Source organism: Ciona intestinalis, unplaced genomic scaffold (assembly GCF_000224145.3).
Source record: "Ciona intestinalis unplaced genomic scaffold, KH HT000067.1, whole genome shotgun sequence".
NCBI lineage: Eukaryota > Metazoa > Chordata > Ascidiacea > Phlebobranchia > Cionidae > Ciona > Ciona intestinalis.
This window is the reverse complement of record NW_004190389.1, coordinates 32,353-52,492: the sequence shown is the minus strand read 5'-3', so window position 1 is coordinate 52,492 and position 20,140 is coordinate 32,353. Positions and strand designations below refer to the sequence as shown.

The window sequence follows — 20,140 nt, the reverse complement described above, 5'->3', positions numbered from 1 at the left end:
TTTAATTAAATGTTGGATTAAAGAAAAGAACAAAAGCATTCACTGTGGCATCAAAATGTAACATCATGAAAGAGTTAAATAATAGTAACAATTGTTACCAAGACGACGTCGTACTTTCGTGTTGTACGAACCAACGCTTCAATCATTTTTGCCGTTTCTAAAGGTCATCGTTTCTTTCAATAAAGGTCGACAGGAGGTACCTACTTTAAAGGTATCGAAACTCTAGACACGTATATGTATGATGATACTATTAGTCATTGTAGTTAAACTGTACTTTCTTCCAGCTTGTTATGGCTTAAACATTCAGCTTTTTAGCCGAAGAACCAGTAAAATACTAATGAAATTACATCAAAAAAAATGGAAATATTAATTATCAATATTAGTATTCTTCATAAAAGCGTATTTATAGATTCCTTTATTACGCCAGCTCTGCATATGTTATAACGCAACTACACATACCTATACAGTAAAACATTTTTTTAAATGCTTGGATGGTTATTAAAAATGATAAACATTTGTATAATATAGTGGGGGAAGACAGGACACCTTTGGTACATGATATCCGCGTATACCGATCGTGTTTTAAAGAGTCTGGACCACGCTCATACAAGTTGGTTTTAAATCAAAATTTACACCTAATAAATACTACCTGTGGAATTTTTTTGTCAAAAAAATATTTAGTTTGGCCAAAAAAACGTTTTAAAAAGTGCCAAAAAATTCGCCTATGGTTGCGTAACTAGCGGGCACTATGACGTAAATTACGTCACGATCCTGTTCTAATCGAACAGCTGATTTAGGCTTTGCTGGCGGAAAATGAAATTATGTTTGCAGCAAAACAGAGTGTGCAGTGTACCGTTCACTTAGCGTTTTCTGTTACTTTTAAATTAAGTAGTATGCGTAAATATTGCCGTGGCCTGATTTGAGTTAATGTTTTTAAAATTGTTTGTAAGTGTACTACAGTATTACACTATTTAAATTTGTCAGTTAACAATAATGTAAAAGTGTGTGATGTATAGTCATGTAGAAGTATTTTATCTGATGAAGTGGTGTAACTGAAGATCCTAGTCCACTAGCAATAAGTATTGAACCTTTCCAGCTTGAACCTGTACTTCCAGCAAGTGTTGGGGAAGTAGACAGGCCAAGTTTACCTACCATGGAAAACAAGTCAAGCTGAGCAAATTAACAACACGATTTGGTGAGTTGACTAAGAGTCCAAGAACAGTATTCATTAAAAAATGTGACGTTTAATAAGTCTATTGGTTAAAGTGTTTCACTGTCTTTTTTTCCTAAATTTGCTAAAATTTGTGTAAACACATATATATATGTTGTAAATAGGATATTCTTGACTGAGACCGAAGCATGGAATACAAATTTAGCGAAATCAATTTACACTAATATAGTATTTATTGTTGGCCTTTATACCAAAAAGTTGGTCAATCACATGTTTATGGTGTTTATTTTGTTTAAACAGTATCGCTACACAGCTGATCAGAACACGTGGGACTATACAAAGAAGACGGAAACTTTTTTCCGCTAGAGGCGGTAGTTATTTAAAATAAAAAATACGGAAAAACGAACAAAACAGCACTACAAAGTGTTAATAAGTGTAAAACAAATTAATTAAATAATAAAAAACTGTCCTTGTTTCATTTTTACCGGGTTCGAGTCCCGCACAGTTGTAAACTGTCCTTGTTTCATTTTTACCGGGTTCGAGTCCCGCACAGTGGAATACTTTTTTTATATTTTTTTTCAAGTTTTTTTGTTTGACGAGTTTGGGGTTAGGGGTTAGTGGTTAGGGGTTTATATCTTATGTACATAAACCGTGAAACTAACTGCTCCCCATAAAATAGAGAAACGAATTTGTCATCGCCTCCTAGCGGAAAAAAATTTCCTTCTTCTCTGTATAGCTCCATGTGATCAGAACTTTGTTCGATAGGTACGGGAATGGTGGAGTCGAAAGAAACAATCGAACGATAGTAGCTATGTTGAGAAATTACGCCCAGCGCGACGAACGACGGTGGGATGAAGCACTCTCGGCAGTGGTGGCATTTTATAATGCGAGCCGACACGAGAGCACCGGGTTTTCGCTACATTATCTACTTACCGGTCGGACACTGCGGTTACCAGCAGATTTGATTACAAAGGTACCAACACATGACCACGAACCTTTGTATGCCGGTACCACAAATTACCATCCCCAAGGGAATGGTAGGATGTCGAAAGAAACAATCGCACGTGAAACGCTTACACGACAGCGTTTGCGCATGGAGAAACAATACAACAAGAAACAACATGGTACAACATTTGAAATCGGAGATACGGTTTTACTGAACAACCCGGCCGTACCAGAAGGAAATTAGGAAATTCCATTTGCCGTATAAAGGGCCCTATACAGTGTTGGGAAGGAAGGGCGATGTGAATTATATTATCCGAGATGAAGCCGGGAACATACCAGACAATACATTTTAACCGATTAAAAAAATTTGCAGATTGAATAACACTGAGGTCCGGGAGCAAGAGCGCGACGAAACGGCGACAAAAGATGAGATCGAGACGAACGGCGGAGGTATGTACGACCCCGTCACGGTATTGGCCAGCGCTCCGATGAGGCCCACCGGATCGTCTGGTGCGAACGTCCAGCCACCAGTGGGAGAGAACCGTCTCGATGCAGATAACAACACATCGACAGACAGAGCCCATCATTAACGCTCCTGCAAAAGGACGCGGTTCTATTCCGAGGGAGAATGGGATACTTAAACACTATTTAATGGACACTCACGGTTTATTTTTTAGTGGGCCGTTTGTTTATGTATTTTTGCATCGCCCCACGGTTTATTTTATAGTTTGTTTACACTTTTTGTACAGTATGCTATACTGCTTTGGTCAGCCTGCTGAACCCTGTGTATCATTTTCCCACTTCCACTTTAGACACGTTATTAAGCTAGCAATTTTAGGTTTGGGAGTGTAACGTCAAAATCACTTCACTGTATCCAGTTAATGTGTTTTCTCCGTTTTGTGTTTCCTTTTCCGTTATGTGGCGTTTTGAGTTCTTTCACGTAATGAGTTCTTTCACCATTTGTTTTCTTTACATTCCTTCTCCCGTAATTACCTATTGGGCGTATATTGTGTCACGTGAGCGGCTCGGCTGCCGGCATACCGAGGCGCAGCCGCTCAGAAAAGCGAGAACGTGGTTAGTTCTCTCTCGGGCTTCTTAATGCATGCAACTGTTTTAGATTCTCTGTATGCTATCTTTTAGTTGTGTCTTCAACAAGTTTTTTAAGAGTTGTGTTTTGAGCAAGTTTTATACGTATACGAACTATAGCTTTTATCGCCTTCATTTAAAGAGCATTTTATATATAATATCAGTGGGATTGCAGTAGGCCTAGCGGTAGGCCATTAAAGCAGGTGCCTGAACCTCCCTAACGAAAAATTTTCGTTACACCACTTCTAGCATATTTGCATTAAAATGAAAAAACAGTCAGCAGGCTACATGCAGTGATGGTGAACTATATATACAACATAACCTTTACAAGGAGCAAAGAAGGACGTATTGCGAAAAGTAATGACTGTACAAAAATTTGGTGTGATTCTGACATTATAGTTTGAATTGTTATCATCAACATTCAAATTTCAAATATTTGCAGAATACATATACAAGAACTGTATATTTAAATAAGTTTAATACTGGATCATGATGGTTCTCGCTCATCAGAACTTTTTTTTTACCTTCAACCTGACAAGGAAGTTGCAATTTTAGCCCATACAAATTGATTTTCTATGTATATTTTTTATTTTATTTCAAATATTGTTTTTTACAAAATAAAAAAAATAAAATTGGCAGTTTGAATCCAGTATAGGTGTCATTTGGAAATGTAGATCCAGTCATGTTAACGACACATGATGGGAAAGGCACAGGAACACGTCGTCCATGGTAGCACCATATCCAACGGACAAATTGTCTGTAGGCCATATGTCTAAATCTCATAAAAGACAATAAACCGGAGATAAAAAACATATACATCTATAATAATTTTTAGGAGATTGGGCAGGGTAACCCATACAAATTAAACAACATACCAAACCAACTTGTGTTGTGCTAAAATAGAGTCCACAGCACTGCCATAACATTGTTTGTAAGCTAAGTGTGCTGTCTCTAAAACCAAGGGATTGAGCCTTGGAATCATGGGGATGCTTTGTGATACAAGTAACCTCACTGATTTCCATTAATTGATTCAGTCGCCTCACGTCCAAGTTAACAGCGGTATAACAATTGTAAAAAAGAGGACATTGGTATAAATTGTCACATGTGCACGTTAGTGAAAATTATTTTATGAAATATCTTTTGATATACTAAAAGAACTAACCATTAGCAGTTTGCCATTCGCATTTTCAACAATATTGGCACCTCATTTCGGATTATTCAGGCCCAAATATATATCCACAATCACCATGTATTTCCTCCACATCTTCAACTCGGTCAGAAATTGAATCAGCACAATAAAAACTTTCTAAATTGGCCATGTTTGCTGTTCAACTTAGGCTCAGCAAGCTGTACTAGCACTAACTGCGCTTGGTTCGATTTTTTCTTTGACCCTCGATGACGTCACGCACGGTTTTCGTTATTTCGCTCGATTTCGTTCACATCGCTTCAAACACAACTTTAAACATCTGTATCTTGAAAACACGTGACCCGATCGGGTTAATTTTTTTCGCCAAAACATGTGTACAAATTAAAACTATTCTGCAGTATAAATAGTTTATTTCTGTAGATGACCGTGTCAAAACACGAAAAACTGACTTTTTGAAAAATGTTACAGTACTAGTGGGACATAATAAACATTTCAATATAAAAAAGTGCGAAAAAATTAATTAATAAGGAAAAAGATGCCGAGTCAGCATATTGTATAACTATGTTTAATCGAAAATTTAAGACATAATGAAGTCTATGTTTTACAACTTTTTATATATTTTTGAAGAAGAAACGTTTATTATATCAAATAAGAAATAAAATTTAAATTTTCTTTAATATTTTAGAAACTAGAAACGATCAAAGTTGAGTGATTTTTTTCTCATGGGAAATCCCACGTATTGCGCCAAGGCCAATTTTTTTTACTCCAGCCGGCGAATTTGCTGTTTAAGTGTGTGTTCGCCAAAGCGTAGACGAGTGCTTTTTGAACACGTTAGTGGTCTATAGATCCTTTTTCGTCGAACAGTTGTTCTTGGCTTTGTTGTTGTTGTTGCTGATAGGGCGATTATTTTCCGCACTTAGCCTAATTCTTAATTCTAGCATTTTTCTTTAATCTCTTGATTGAAATCAAATCGTAATATATATTTATAATTTTTAGACTAAATTTTCAGATTTAAAACCGCACGATGAGCGATTAATTAACGATTACTTTCCTCATGCACTTTACATAGCGGAAACACTGTCTGGAGTTTGGCGGGGAACGACGTGTTATATAAGATATAAGAAACCCACACAACGATTCACGACTGAATCAAACTATTAGCATTTAAGTGGGGACGCATTAAATGCACTACTCTTATACCGTATTATCATTAATCGTAATTGAAACATTATTTTTAATTCAACATCATATGATTAATATTAACTTCTAACATTACCTAATTACTGCGTGATTACGGTTTGTCAAAATTCATGAAAACAAACGTTTTTAAGCGACGACAACGTTAACTAGTGTAAGTTTACAATAAACACATGGTACAGGAGTTGTACAAAGCGTATTTACACATATTCTTTACCAATCACTCCAATCCTCATAAGTTTCATTAGTTAATACATGTATAAATACATTCTGCCTACTGCTCCACAGTCACCAATGGCGAATAGAACCCGTGTTGTTGGTTACTTCAGATTTGTTTTTGATCGAGCCCAGTCGACCGTTGTAGTGAAAGGATTAACTAATATAGCAGGGTGGGGGTAGATGGGATACCTTTTCATTTTGTTTTCTCTTTTCATTTGGTAGTAAACAAAGAACATTTAATGAATTATAACCGTATCTTCACGACTTCCACAGACCGTTGTTAATTGTTTAAAACACGATCAGGCTATTTGGATAATATGTGTTACAGGTGTCCCATCTTCCCCGACTCTACTATCTTATGGTAATTAGTTTAAAACGTGTTCATTCATTAGATCTGTGATCTCTTGTTTTCTATAGTTATCTTCCGTATAAAAACTGCGTCTCTCGCTTTTTCTTCGCTCTTTTAGTTTACCGCTCGCAATAAACCTTTATGCCACCGCAACAAAATGAATAATATTACTTCTAACATTACCTATAATTACTGCGTGATTACGGTTTATCCAAATTCATAAAAACAAACGTCTTTGAGCGACGACAAGGTTAACTAGTGTAAGTTTACAAGTCAACACATGGTACAGGAGATGTACAAACTAAATTGGGATATATTTTATGATACGCTACCTTGTCATTATATTATTATATAATATTTGAATAACCCTGGAGGTATAAAGTACTAAATTAAAAATAAATCCCACAAATTTGACAATAGCAACTTCGGTTAACCAGTTACAGAACACTGTTAATATAAAATCTTTTATTTTTTTTTATTTTTTTCAGTCTCAGGCAATTAGAGATAAATTATTAAAAGCAGAGTCTGTATTTGAACATAAGTTATTTCATGTCGCCCATAGAAATCAATAGCACACCGCAAGTGGGGCTAAATTCATCATAGACATAATTTAAATATGTACATATATATCTAAATTTAATATAGTTTATGTTTTTAATACAAATACAGGATGCAGATTAAAGAAAAACAAATTTTCAAGTAGTTGTGCAGATATATTAAAGCTTAAAAGTGACTTGCAGTTTTTGAGTTCTATAAATAAACTGCGACTAAGCTGTAAAATATGTTTAAAAATTCCCCTTGCTGGGGTAAACAATCGGCGTAACTAGCCCGTTTGGGTGCCTTGTAAGATTTCTATGGTAATGAAATAACTCCTCTTTATATACGAACTCTGACTAGAAGTAATAAAGTTCATCTTAATTGAAAGTAAAAATTAACTAATCTCTAGGTGCATTTTGTGAAAATTCTATGTTGTAAGAACCAGTTTCATTTTGTTGAACTAGAAAATTGTCTGTCGACATTCCAAAAGGTCGTAGCATTAGGTTACCAATATCTTTCAACTTTCCAAGCATTTCTTGTTTAAGTTTTTCATTGCGTTGATTTATTTCTTCTGTAAGCCGAAACACAGCATCTCTAGCTTGATGTAAAGATGGATCCTTTTTTAATACCACTTCATAATCTTCTAATGCTGCGTCAAGATTTTCAGTTTGCTCATACAGTTGAGCTCTGCGTAACCAAGCGCGAATATAATCAGAGTTTAAATTAATGGCTTTTGAACAATCTTCAATTGCTTCAACTTTTTCTCCAAGATTTATGTGACATGCACCGCGGTTTGCATACAAGACCGCTCGCTCTTTATTATAACTTATAGGACAAATGTTTAATCCTTCAGTATACAGATTCTTTGCTTCAGAATATTGTTTCCACTTGTATTTCTCATTACCTTTAACTTTAAAAGAAATTGATTTACTTTTCAATTGTTCTTTAGAAAGCAGTTCTTCTATTTTTGCATTTTCTTCTTTATGCTCCATTAATCTTGAAGGCTTAAATTCTTTTGTTGCCCCCTTTTCATTGGCCCCTGTAGACTCATTATAAAGTGAGTGATGAACAGAATGGAACTTGCCATCTAAATCACAGCTTGTCTCATCTGGTGTTATATTTGAACAATCGTAATATATCTCTTCATCTCCATCCATTTCTATATAACTTCAGGCAATACTACAACAGCAATTTAATTATACCTAGTTGTAGATATCTGAAATTAAAAAGGCAAGAATTTTAGGTATGCAACATCATACGCTGATTTCAACAACATACGCTGATTTCAACCTATCAGTTGTACAAAATTAATATAAGACATATAGCATTTGTATGGTTAAATTGCAATAATGTACACAACATAAAACTTGATTTGCAACCAACCCACCCAAAATAACTAATGTAAATCATTGAATTAAGGTTCCACATTATTTAAAGCCGAGAATTTCTCCCAATAACTTCTAACCATACATTCTTGTTAAGTGAGCTTACAATTGTTGGATTAAAATCATCTACTTGATTTTACTGTTTCATTTTTAAATAGAGAAGCAATGCACACAAATGTGGAATAATAATAAATTAAAGCATAGAAGAGTTTAATGATAAAGCTTGAACATGTTCATACATTGGTTGAATGGTACACACTACTTCCATATTATTAAAATTGCTGGTAAATTTAATGTGGTTATGTGGCTTCATTTGTATGATTTCCTTGTAACTATGTTGAATTTGAACTACTCCAGTTTCCACAGTTGGGTCCACAAATTTGGGATACCAATTATCTCCTAACAAGTGAAAGACAATTAAAACTTGTTATATACAAGGTAAACACACCTTGTAAGTTAACATTAACAATTTAAACACATTTTTCACTTTCAAAATGATTAATTATGATCCATAATTCTTTTGTGAAACATAATATATATATAAGTTTATTGTACAAACAAACAAACAAACTTTCCGGGTAAAATATAATAGCCTACTAGCTTTATCAAGGCGTTTTGTTCAACAGTTGTTTATGCTGCTTTGGTTATATCGTACAGAATTAAAACAAGTATTTGAATCACACAATGTGTGGGAAGTGCTACGTTTAATGCAAATTTGCATTCGACAATCAAAATTTTAGAAAGACAGTTTTCAAAGCATTGAAATTTCTTTTACCTAGGCTGCCCTTAAAACAGAGACATATTCTTTAAAAATGATTGTTATTACACCAAAAAACAATTTCACTTCTAGGGACAATTTTTTTCCAATTTTCTTTATAAGGAAAATATTTTTTATTTAGTGTTTATGTTGCTGAGACTTCAGTTATGTTCGAAATTGCGGCTATGAAAACTGCAGTTGTCTTTGCATGTTTTAAGGTTACTATAAAGAGTTCTTTTTACAAACATATGCTATTCTACTTGGGGAAGGTCCTGCAGCGTGATACATCATGTGACCTGAGATTAAGGCCAAAGTTGTCCCAACCGTCAGGGTACTACTGCACTGACCTTATCATAAAAATAGGTAAATCTATCTTGGCAGTTGAGCTATGAGACTGTAAACTTTTCTGAGTTTATGAAGATGACTGTTACTGGAACCCTCACAGGCTTGCTTATCTGCAAGCTCTGAAGGTGTATGTGATTTTCATTTACCAGTTTTTACAGGGCATCCCATGTATTACACTAAGTGGTTTGCGTTTGATTTTGAGAGTTACAGAAAGTTGTTTGGCCTGAGTGCTCCTCATGATCAGGTACACATATTCTATTCCAAGAACCAGCACGAAACAATGTGTATAAAACAAGTCCAAATTGGTCAATAAAGACAACTTCTCCAATTTAGTGGTTTAACACAAATTTTACTTTCGAAGCGCCAGATTTATACATTTTGGTACTCACCCAGAGGATAATCCCAATGAGACAGGAATTCCTTTAGCTATCAATACATTGGCCTTTCTAGCTATTTTCTATAGATTTGGCAACAATGAAGTTTCTATGCTTGGTCTGCTCATATGTAGATGAAGTGCTTTTGGAAGATTTTAGTAAACTAGTTTCACTGTTTGGCACAGAAATGGAAGGTCCACCAAGTAACTTAGTCATGGTATGAAGTGTTTCAGTCACTATTGGATGATTTCTTACATCAATCTTAGGTAAATCTGGGCATCCCTTTCCCTATATGCTTCTATGTCACAATGTGTAAATTCAAAAATAAGTAGTGTGTTTTAAAGAAGATTTTATAGAAAATTTAACATTCACTAAAAACTGACCAAAGGTCATTCAAGGTCACACAAAATAAAAAGACCTCTTGATCCAATGCATGTAACTTTATTAGAATAATACTCTGGCACACAAACTCAGCTTATATAGGAACACAAATTCAAGCATAACATTGAACATAGAGATTGAGAAAACATTATTAAAACAATTGTTTGGATAATGGTGATACTTTAAGTAGTTTAAATAGAGGGTATGATCAACATAAAAATCTTTTTAAAGTAAATAATAAATATCTTATAAAATATTTAAAAACTCATTCTCCTTTTTTTAAGGTAAACAAGCACTTTGCAAAACATTTAACAAATATTACGAAGTTGCGATTAACAATCCACCCACTGTAAACATAAAGAGTTCATTGTTTTGAATCATGTCTATCCGCATAGCGTGGTAATTTTCGTAGCATAGTTCTGAAATAATAAAGGCTAAAAATAATGTAGCCTCAACTGCATGCGGCAGTTACTTTGCTGCTAGTGTGCTTTTGATAACTTTTTTAAACCTCTTGGATTGCCAGGCTAAAATATTGCATTTGTTGTTTGGACCAACAAGGAATATTAGACTCGCTCCTTGGCTACCTTCATCACGTAAGTATCTGCTGCATTCAAATAAACCACCAGCTTCAATTGACCAAGATCACTCAAAGTTGCGATTGTGATCATGGTCTTCATTTCGTTTTATTGCAATGCAAGCTGTTTTTCATTAAAACCTTGTTAAAAAATTTTAATTTGGTTGCTAAAACACAAACATCAAATGATTCGTCTGGTCTGGTGTGTGTACTAACCCATAGCAATTGGCCAATTTTACTTTATATAATTCTTTTTCTGCTATTATTGAATTGTCATTGATTTTCTAGACAAATGTTGACATCAATAGATTTCATGGATTTTATGTAGGATTGATTGACAGGTATCTAGCCACCCCTTTCATGCAACTCTAACCCAATGTACTTAAATTGTTCAGTACTTTCATTTCCCATCTTAAAGGTTTAATAAGAGTTTTTTAATTATACTTTTCTTAATTTTATTATTTCCCACCTATAGAAAGTCATTAGCATAGATGCAAAAATGCCTTGAAGTTCGTTATTGACGTGGTAAATGAAAGTTGCAGGATCACCTGTGCTTTGCTGCCCACTCGAATTAATCATAAAGATTTTATTCTTCCAAGCCATAAGCGGGATGGCTCAAAGTCCATAAATACATCTATGCAGTTTCCAAATAATGTGAGATGGACAGTTTGCTTCACCAGGTTCCCCTTGCGAAGATGTTGTCTGAATATCTTAATACACACACCCTGTCATTTGTTTGTGCCATACTTAACATATTACGGATTGATTCCCTTGAACATGTTGATGATTTTCTTTGTAGGTTTTTTTTTGTTCCTCAAAACCTTAAGCAACCAACCATGCCTTAGGTATCATTCCTTACCAATCTTCTTCATTGTGCAAACCCAACAAACATAAACACAACTTTGATATTTTCATTTAACATCTTTAAAGACTTCCTTATCTCTACAGCATGTTAGTTCCTTTTGCTTCCCTTTAATAAAAATATTGTTAAGATCAAGAATTTTTCAGCCTGTTGATCATGGTTTCATCAATAATATGTTCAAGTTCTGCTACTTTAGAAAAAGCTATTCACCTGTGTTTGCCACGAACCTCATTAGGCAAATTAAATTATATTCAATGTTGTAAAAATATTCATACTTCAGTGTTGCTTTACCGACTCTACTTAAAATTGTTACTTTATGTTTTGTCCTATCTTGATTAAAAAATTTAACCTTGTGCTTAGCTTGCAGCCATGGTTGTTGCATTGTTGTTCTTGTTGATTGTGGCACTGGTGAAACAGTTTCTGATTGATCTTCATTATCACTTTTCTCGTCACTAGATAAGGTGTCGAATTTGCATCTTTTAACTTTTTCAGTTGACCGCTCATTTGGGGGCTTTTCTGTGGTATCTTTGAAAATGGGATTATATACTTCATTGTGTTCATATATTTTGGACACTTAACTATGTGCCTTAACAATTTAACCCACATGTCGTAGGAAAACAAGTGTCCCGTCTTGATCGAAAACCTTTACTGGGCCTCTCCACAACGAGGAACCACCACATTTATAATATACCAATTCACCTTTATGGCTATACATTAAACTTATAATCAGTCTCACGAGTCTGTCTATTCAAAGCCATTCGAATCTTCTTTCGGCAGAAACAAATGCTTTCCTGGTTGCATGTAGAGCAGATAGATGTGCTCCAACATCAAAACTTTGTCTGAATTTTAATTAGTCTTTTCAAGTTTTCAGCAAATGCATGGCCAAATGGTTTACCCTAAACAGGGGTAAAACTTTAAAAACCCAAATCACGCACAACACTTAAAGCAAGAACTGTGTCCCAAGGCCTAAAGATAGTTTCAGAATGTTGCCAGTGACATTCAAAGCAGTTTTGAAAACTCTATTTTTAGAATTTTAGCACGGAACATTTTTTTGATACAAAAAAAAAACGGCATAAAACTTTGTTTTTATAAAAAAAGAAACTACGGAAATTGTGGGCCAGGCTCTTTAAATATAATAATTCTGCAAATTGAGTTATTCTCAGCAATAAGAAAATAAATAAAATTTCAGACGCTAAGCCTGGACAAGTAGTTCCACAACTGTGGAGCATGTGTGAACTCAAGACTGTTATGTCACACGGCCCTACCATATAACAAATAGGTGAAATACTGTTACTTATAGATTGACCAACATATTGGTTTACCATTTATATTCTCCTGATAATTGGTATTTATTAATGTGCCCAATAATATACTAATAAATAAATTGTTCCTTGTATGTGCAACATTGTGAGTAAATAATATTTGGGAAATTTTATAATAGACAACAATTTAAACACTCTATCCAAAAGAGCACTGGCCCAGTGCCACTAGGTTAAAGAAATTACCATCAATACTTTATACATACTGTCAGGATGTTGGAAGCGATAAGCATCAAACCTCTAACCTCTACTCTGGAAACTCTTGCTTTAATTAATATGTAATTGACCCCGGTAATGTATTTTATGAATTTAGACATAATCGTGATTGAAATAAATTAATAGAATGAAACACAATTCAAAAGATATGCGACACCTGGTAGAAGAGACATTAATACTCCGTCTGTTGATTGAGCTCGAACAGGAAGCCAGCGAGATAATCCTTTCAATCTCCTTTTTGATGTAAACCTGTAAGTGAATAATATTATTTTTTAATATATGTATTAATAATTGTATTGGATCAGGCACTTTTTCTGTATTAATTCGAAACATAATTTTGGCGCCGGCTTCCTCTCTTTTAATAGTAATGTTACTATAGTTTTTTTTTAACTTTATGGGTGAGGTCCCAGATTTGTCCCATTACCCCAACACCCGAAAAGCACATGTAAGTCCTTCTTGCGACCGGTGCCGTGACATAGCATAGCAGTCAGACGCGTAATATTGGCACCATTTTTAATCCTCAGGTGCTTAACTTTGTGTATGATTTTTATTTGATATGACTTACAATTTTAACAACCCATTAGTGGCCGCTGGGTTGGAGCAATGTCCGATACCGATATTTGACCCTATAGCAAAACATAAAATGATCAGTGTTAATCAAAATTAATACCTGTACAGGAATAGGTGTACTTTGTCTAAGACGCGCACATGTCATGAATGGCCTCCCTAACAGTTGCGTGTAAAATAAATGTAATTCGAAAATAAACCACCTAAATCGGATCGGTCACTGCTTTATATTTATATATGATATTTTCCTCAGCCAAGCAGCATGTTTGTTACAAAATAGTAAGGATTCACTTGTGGATTCATTACGAGATAATAGCAATTTACACATCGATTATTGCAACACAATAGCAATTCACATGTTCATTATTTAGTCTACATGTGAAACATTATTCTCGCTCGCAAACCTCACTTTGATAAGTTCGTCTGTTAAAAGGGAGATCGTGGCCGAAATGCTCCTTTGATCGGTGATAAGGGAACGCAGCTTTGATCAAGTTGTAAAACATGATTGACACATGTTTAATTAAATTTGTTTTTTTCCTCGAGTTTTGTTAAAATGATATTTTCAAACTTCATTGCGCCCGCCAACGTCAAACAACATAAAATTGTTACGTGTTCAATTGTGATGCGAACAACTTTTATGTTGCGCAATTACGAGTTTTAAAGTCAAATATTGCATTATAACCAATATTGTGACGCAGAGTATTAACGTAAGATATTGCGCAATGCTGCACCTGTCAGTTGAACAATGTAAGGTCATACGCGGTATTGTGATGTGATCCATTATCGTTAACTGGTGACCGTCTGTCTGTATAATCAACGTATCGGCAATTATATGTTGATATTTAATGTCATATTGTTAAGTTTTTTAAACACTTACCCGCAATCAACTGCCAGCCTTACGTCATACCCTTTCTATTAAATGCTGCTCGGCGCACACGTTATATGCGTGGTTTTACGTGTTCTACATATACTTACTTTCAGCTAACATGGTGTAAGTTCGCAACCCCTACGTTTTTATAAAATCGACGCCACTGACTCCAAATATGTTACTTTTGTACAAAACTAGGACGCACGTAAAGGCTAAACTACGACACACATGGACGTTAAACTATGACGCATGTGGACGTTAAACTACAGCACGCACACGTGGACTTTAAACTACTTTTGTATAAAACTAGGACGCATGTAAACGTTAAACTATGATGCACGTGGACGTTAAACTATGACGCACGTAAACGTTGAACTATGATACACATAGACGTTATTTGACGCACGTGGACGTTAAACTATGACGCACATGGACGTTAAACTATGACGCACGTGGACGTTAAACTATGACGCACGTGGAATGTAAACTATGACGCACGTGGACGTAAACTATGACGCACGTGAACGTTAAACTATGACGCACGTAGACGTTAAACTACAACACGCATATGTGGACCTTAAACTATGACGCACGTGGACGTTAAACTATGACGCACGTGGACGTTAAACTATGACGCACGTGGACGTTAAACTATGACGCACGTAGACGTTAAACTACAACACGCATATGTGGACCTTAAACTATGACGCACGTGGACGTTAAACTATGACGCACGTGGACGTTAAACTATGACGCACGTGGACGTTAAACTATGATGCACGTGGACGTTAAACTATGATGCACGTAGACGTTAAACTATGACGCACGTGGACGTTAAACTATGACGCACGTGGACGTTAAACTATGAAGCACGTGGACGTTAAACTATGATGCACGTGGACGTTAAACTATGACGCACGTGGACGTTAAACTATGATGCACGTAGACGTTAAAATATGACGCACGTGGACGTTAAACTATGAAGCACGTGGACGTTAAACTATGATGCACGTAGACGTTAAACTATGATGCACGTAGACGTTAAACTATGACGCACGTGGACGTTAAACTATGATGCACGTAGACGTTAAACTATGACGCACGTGGACGTTAAACTACAACACACGTGGACGTTAAACTATGACTCAAGTGGACGTTAAACTATGATGCACGTAGACGTTAAACTATGACACACATGGACGTTAAACTATGACGCACGTGGACGTTAAACTATGACACACATGGACGTTAAACTATGATGCACGTAGACGTTAAACTATGACACACATGGACGTTAAACTACAACACACGTGGACGTTAAAACTGTGACACACGTGAAGGCTAAATTATGACGCACATAAAGGTCAAACTACGACGCACGTAAAGGTCAAACTACAATGCACATCGCTTCGCACGAACTATTTATATATCGGTAAAATATAGGCGCTTTTTTACCGATACCGATTATTGGCCGATAATATCGGTGAACCAATATATCGATTGACCTCTAATAGAGACGTCCCTTTGCATGCACACTGATTACAAAACTTGTGTTCGGTGTGTTTACATATGACCTATATAAACATCATCATACTGCAAGAAAAAATGATATGTTCTTGTCAAGGTTGTTGGGTAAATAAATTGAACACGCCATTCCGTCATTTGCTTACAACATATATAAAATGTGTCAATCATGTTCATGGGCGTCGATTTTCGGGGTGGCAGGGGTGGCATGCCCCCACAGTTTGAATGCCCAGGATGTTAGAAAACCTAACGCTGTATTGGCATCGTCGCATTTACGCGATTATTTTCGTTTGAAGTAAACGTTCGTTACGATCAAAAACAATCACCGTATGGTTTTGCAACATTAAAAATGGCATTTAACGAAATACAGCTTATTGTTTCGCTGGGATTGGACTTTAAACTATAATTGGCATGCATCATACGCATGCTTTCATAAAGTATATTAAACACGCAACAATTGGGCTTTGTTTATAATAAAAGTATACTTAAAGAAAACAGAATTGTAGAAGTTGTAAATACGGACGGTGATCGGTTAATTTTAATGAATATCCGGACGTAATATATTTTACGCGCGTCTTTCACCCAGGCTACCAAATCGTGTTATAAACCGTCTTACTGACTAACTGCTCAGTCTGGTGTGGCCGCCTGTGCGAATAAAAAAGGGTTCTTGAAGCAGCGATCTAATGTTTTGTTTGTCGCATGTTCGTAATTATCAGGTAACAAAATCTTTCGAGTAACAGATCTTGCTTTGCTGCAACTTAAACATTTTGCGTTCAGTTGTTACTTCACATGTATTATTACAACATAAATATTAATTATGATGTTTTGTAATGTAACAATCCGAAGAAATGTGCCCACTGCCCAACCAACCACGAGATCGAAACATCGTGTATGAGCGTCACATTTTTACGCTCTGCACCGGCGTAGGAATTAGCGAGCAGCCTGTGTTTTATAATTTATACGATTTATACAACATGTTTAAACTTTTGGACTTTAAAACAGTGTTACATAACATAACAAGTGTATACAAGTTTTATAGAAGTTTTAAATAAAATATTGGGTAAAATCGATATCTTGCAACTGGTATTCACGAAACTCTGATTTTCGCACGGTGCCTAAGAACAACCTTTTTTGGCCACTGTCCAAGCTAGGCCAGGACAATACTTTGTATTATCATGTTGCAATTTGCGCTGATTTTAATTTACTGATAGCGTCACTCCTCGCTCTTATATTTACACCTACTAAAGTTCACATAATCGCGTTTTATCTGCATTTAAAGTGGTCACTAATATTGGTTGCTGGCTTAAAATTATATCGGTAATAAAACAATTATACAAACTATAAAAGCATATAAACCACAATTGTTTTTAAAAATTTTATTAATCTGTTAAAAGTATTAGGACGAATCATCGTTACATTTATAATCCACCATGAACGTGCGTAAAACGTTTCATCTGTTTCAAAACGTTTCATCTGTTTCTACTGATTTAGATGCGTCTTTTTAATAAATGTAATATAATTTTAAAATCACTACATAAAGGTTCCATGTGAGATGATTTGTGTCCAATGTAATAAAGTAGGTGTTGGAAAAATGCATATTTTTAACGTTTGCACAAACCATTTCATCATTTAAACTATTCGCGGTGTTCTCGCAGGGTAACCGATGCGGTTAAAATAAAGCGCATGTTTATGTCGTCAATAATTACTAAACTAAGAAACCAAAGAGTATATTATTGGCCGAATGTAAGAAAGTTGCCACCCCAAAAAATATGAATTTCCCTAAAAAATCGACGCCTATGAATTAATGTTTCGTTGTGTCTGGATCAAAGTCTGATTGTCCCAACAACTCACACTTGCAACACACACAAAACTGTCTGGGTGAAAAAAAATGACTGTGTGGAAAAATAAAAACTCTATTTTGTTAACATTTTGCATACCTCAAATATGAGTTTAGTACTGTGGCAGTATTTCTACTGTAAAAGCAACAAAGATAACAAAAGCATAAGATAAAACTCTAAGGTTACACTATTCGCCGCTTGTTTAAATTCTAGTAAAGTTACATTCAAGTTGTTAAAAAAAATTTAATATCAGTATAAGAAACTTTTTTACCTTGCAAGAACCTGATGTTGCTTAAAATTCAACAACCTTCCTAATTCATAGACTTGAGGTGGTGCCAGAATAATTTTTTGATTATGATACGATAGTAAAGTTGTTGATGGAGATTCCCACTATAATAATATATATGAATATAACCTCTATGTATTGAACACAAATTGGTATTACATTCAAGCAGATAACTTCTGAATTGTCTTGCTTGGTGTAGCTAGGAGGAGATTTAAGGCACGCCTTGTAAAATACAGTGTCATATCTTTTGGAGTTCTTTTTTGGCATAAAGGTTGGAGTGAGCCAGTTACTCCACTCATGTAATGCCCAAATATCAGGTACATACTTATTTTGAATACACAAATTAAGGAATTCATTGGCATCTTCCCTGACCTTTGATCTCCATATTTCAACCTCAGCATGGTCCCATTCAATAACGCTACAATACCTTTAAACATATTAATATGTACAACATAAATATTTTTAGACGAAAGACATTTCTCCGTTAATACAATTAATGTACAACAGGTATGTTTACCAATTATTTTCTGGTAATGGTGACATTGAGTTTTCATGGGTTGAGTGTGCAATTAAAATTCCAGTTTCCTCAAACGTTTCACGGATAGCGGATATACGAAGAGATATTTCATTTGGTAAACCCGAATTGACATTGTTTTTACCATTTTTAAACATAGGAGACCGCATCTCATCATGCTGGTGCACAATAAAATTTTGCCCAAGTGATTCTACATTTCGGGTGAGCAGATGAAATACACTAAACCAGCGAAATGAAGAATCTGCCTACAATAAAAAACAAAACTCTTTTTTGCGCCTTTCAAAAGTCGTAAGAAGTTTAGAGGAAAAGGTAATATCATGATATGAATGAAACTAGTTCATTTACCTTGTCAATGTTACCACCTGGAAATACATAAGCATTTGGAAAAAATGATGCCTTTGAACTACGTTTTAGCATCAAAATTTTGTAATTCTCCCCACCAGAACCTTTTGGATTTAGGTGAAACAAATTTAATTTGTAAAATGATAGAGATATGCCGAACCAAGCACACTGCTTTCTGGAAAGTAACGAATCGCATCGTCAGCCAATTACAGCCAACTAGTGTTTCCGTATCCTATTTTTTAACTAAGACTTTTGACGGCTTTTAACATGTATATACAATTAAGTAAGAATGGCTTAAAGTGCCATTATATGAAAATAAACGTTTTACCGTTTTTTCTTTGTTACAAGTGATGTGTTTCATTTAAGTCGATAGCTAAACACATATTGCATGCATGAAAAGGCAAATATTTAACCCTTTTTTCAAGCAACGTGAATTGCTATTGTGTCGTGATCAATTACCTGGCTAGACAATCGATATTGTGACACAATGAATCCACGTGTAAATGCTTTCTGTTTCGTAATAAACATGCTGCTTGGTTAAGGAAAACATTGTAAATATAAAGCAGTTATACTTCTGGAACATATTTAGTTTGTAAATTACTGCCTGTTGCCACGTTTAATAGGCAAATTACATTCATTTTACACGCAGCTATGAGAAAGGTAGTTTAAAATAGGGATGTGTCGAGCCGAGCCCGAACTCAAAAGCTCGTGCCCGAGCGTCTCCTTTTTTGACGCCTCATATGAGCCTGCAAAATGAATGTAGCCTGTAAACCCGAGCCTCATATGCTATTGCTATAATGTTGCACGCGAAAAAAATACTGAAAATGAAAAAAAAGTGAAGCTACTAAGAGGAGATAACGAGACTAGTCAGTAGGGATGTGCCGAGCCGAGCCCGAACTCAAAAGCTCGTACCCGAGCGTCTCCTTTTTTGATGCTCGGCGCTCGGCTGAAAACTGGGCCGAGCGCCGAGCCTTATGCTATAATGTTACACGCGAGAGCGAAAAATATTAAAAATGAAAAAAAGTAAAGCTCCTAAGAGATAACGAGACTGGTCAGCGTAGCTTTCTCTTTAATTGTTTTTCGTTCGTTGTGAATTTGCTCTCTCGCAAGTAACGAATCGCAACGTCAGCAATTTGACGGTATCGAGTTACAGCCGGTGTCGAATTACACGAGCGCCCAATGATTTCGTATCAGATTTTCAATAAAAAGCCAAAAACTCTTTAACTTTTTTATAATGAAATATTATAAATTGCTGCAACCACATGACAGCCCCCTTAACCGCAGACACGCACGCAACCAGAAATGCTAAGACGCAC

The 20,140-nt window shown here is 35.5% G+C and overlaps 2 protein-coding genes and 1 long non-coding RNA gene across 8 annotated transcripts; 1 reads left to right on the top strand and 2 right to left on the bottom strand.

The window, feature by feature from the left end:
* Positions 1-57: 57 nt before the first annotated feature.
* LOC113474980 lies at positions 58-1,180 on the top strand. The gene is made up of 2 exons (XR_003396702.1): positions 58-1,046; positions 1,097-1,180. It is a non-coding gene; the product is annotated as an uncharacterized LOC113474980 (long non-coding RNA).
* Positions 1,181-6,570: 5,390 nt separating this feature from the next.
* LOC100186802 (tetratricopeptide repeat protein 1-like) lies at positions 6,571-8,065 on the bottom strand. Its single transcript, XM_002130901.5, has one exon. The coding sequence runs from the start codon at positions 7,806-7,808 to the stop codon at positions 7,050-7,052; it is 759 nt and encodes a 252-aa protein (XP_002130937.1). The 5' UTR covers positions 7,809-8,065; the 3' UTR covers positions 6,571-7,049.
* LOC100184407 (nucleoside diphosphate-linked moiety X motif 19-like) lies at positions 7,868-19,684 on the bottom strand. Of its 6 annotated transcripts, none has more exons than XR_003396703.1 (7): positions 18,828-19,684; positions 18,465-18,727; positions 18,107-18,374; positions 17,933-18,051; positions 13,022-13,113; positions 10,937-11,854; positions 9,932-10,591 (listed from the first exon to the last, which is right to left on the bottom strand). XR_003396703.1 is itself a non-coding variant. In XM_026838197.1 (7 exons), the coding sequence occupies exons 1-7, from the start codon at positions 18,897-18,899 to the stop codon at positions 11,420-11,422; spliced, it is 1,008 nt and encodes a 335-aa protein (XP_026693998.1). In that variant the 5' UTR covers positions 18,900-19,684; the 3' UTR covers positions 10,736-11,419. The 6 variants fall into 6 exon arrangements, 5 of the variants coding, with proteins under 5 accessions (XP_026693997.1, XP_026693998.1, XP_026693996.1 ...); XM_026838197.1 differs by lacking the exon at positions 9,932-10,591 and having other exon boundaries at positions 10,736-11,437; positions 11,679-11,854; XM_026838195.1 differs by lacking the exon at positions 9,932-10,591 and having other exon boundaries at positions 11,428-11,854; positions 18,828-18,928; positions 19,284-19,684.
* Positions 19,685-20,140: the final 456 nt, after the last annotated feature.

Coding starts and splice junctions, on each gene's coding strand:
- LOC100186802 (XM_002130901.5), bottom strand. CDS start 7,808: ATGGATGGAGATGAAGAGATATATTACGATTGTTCAAATATAACACCA.
- LOC100184407 (XM_026838195.1), bottom strand. CDS start 18,899: ATGCTAAAACGTAGTTCAAAGGCATCATTTTTTCCAAATGCTTATGTA. Junction 18,728..18,827: donor CAGGTGGTAACATTGACAAG/GTAAATGAACTA, acceptor TTTTTATTGTAG/GCAGATTCTTCATTTCGCTG. Junction 13,114..17,932: donor CAACATCAGGTTCTTGCAAG/GTAAAAAAGTTT, acceptor ATTCACTTACAG/GTTTACATCAAAAAGGAGAT.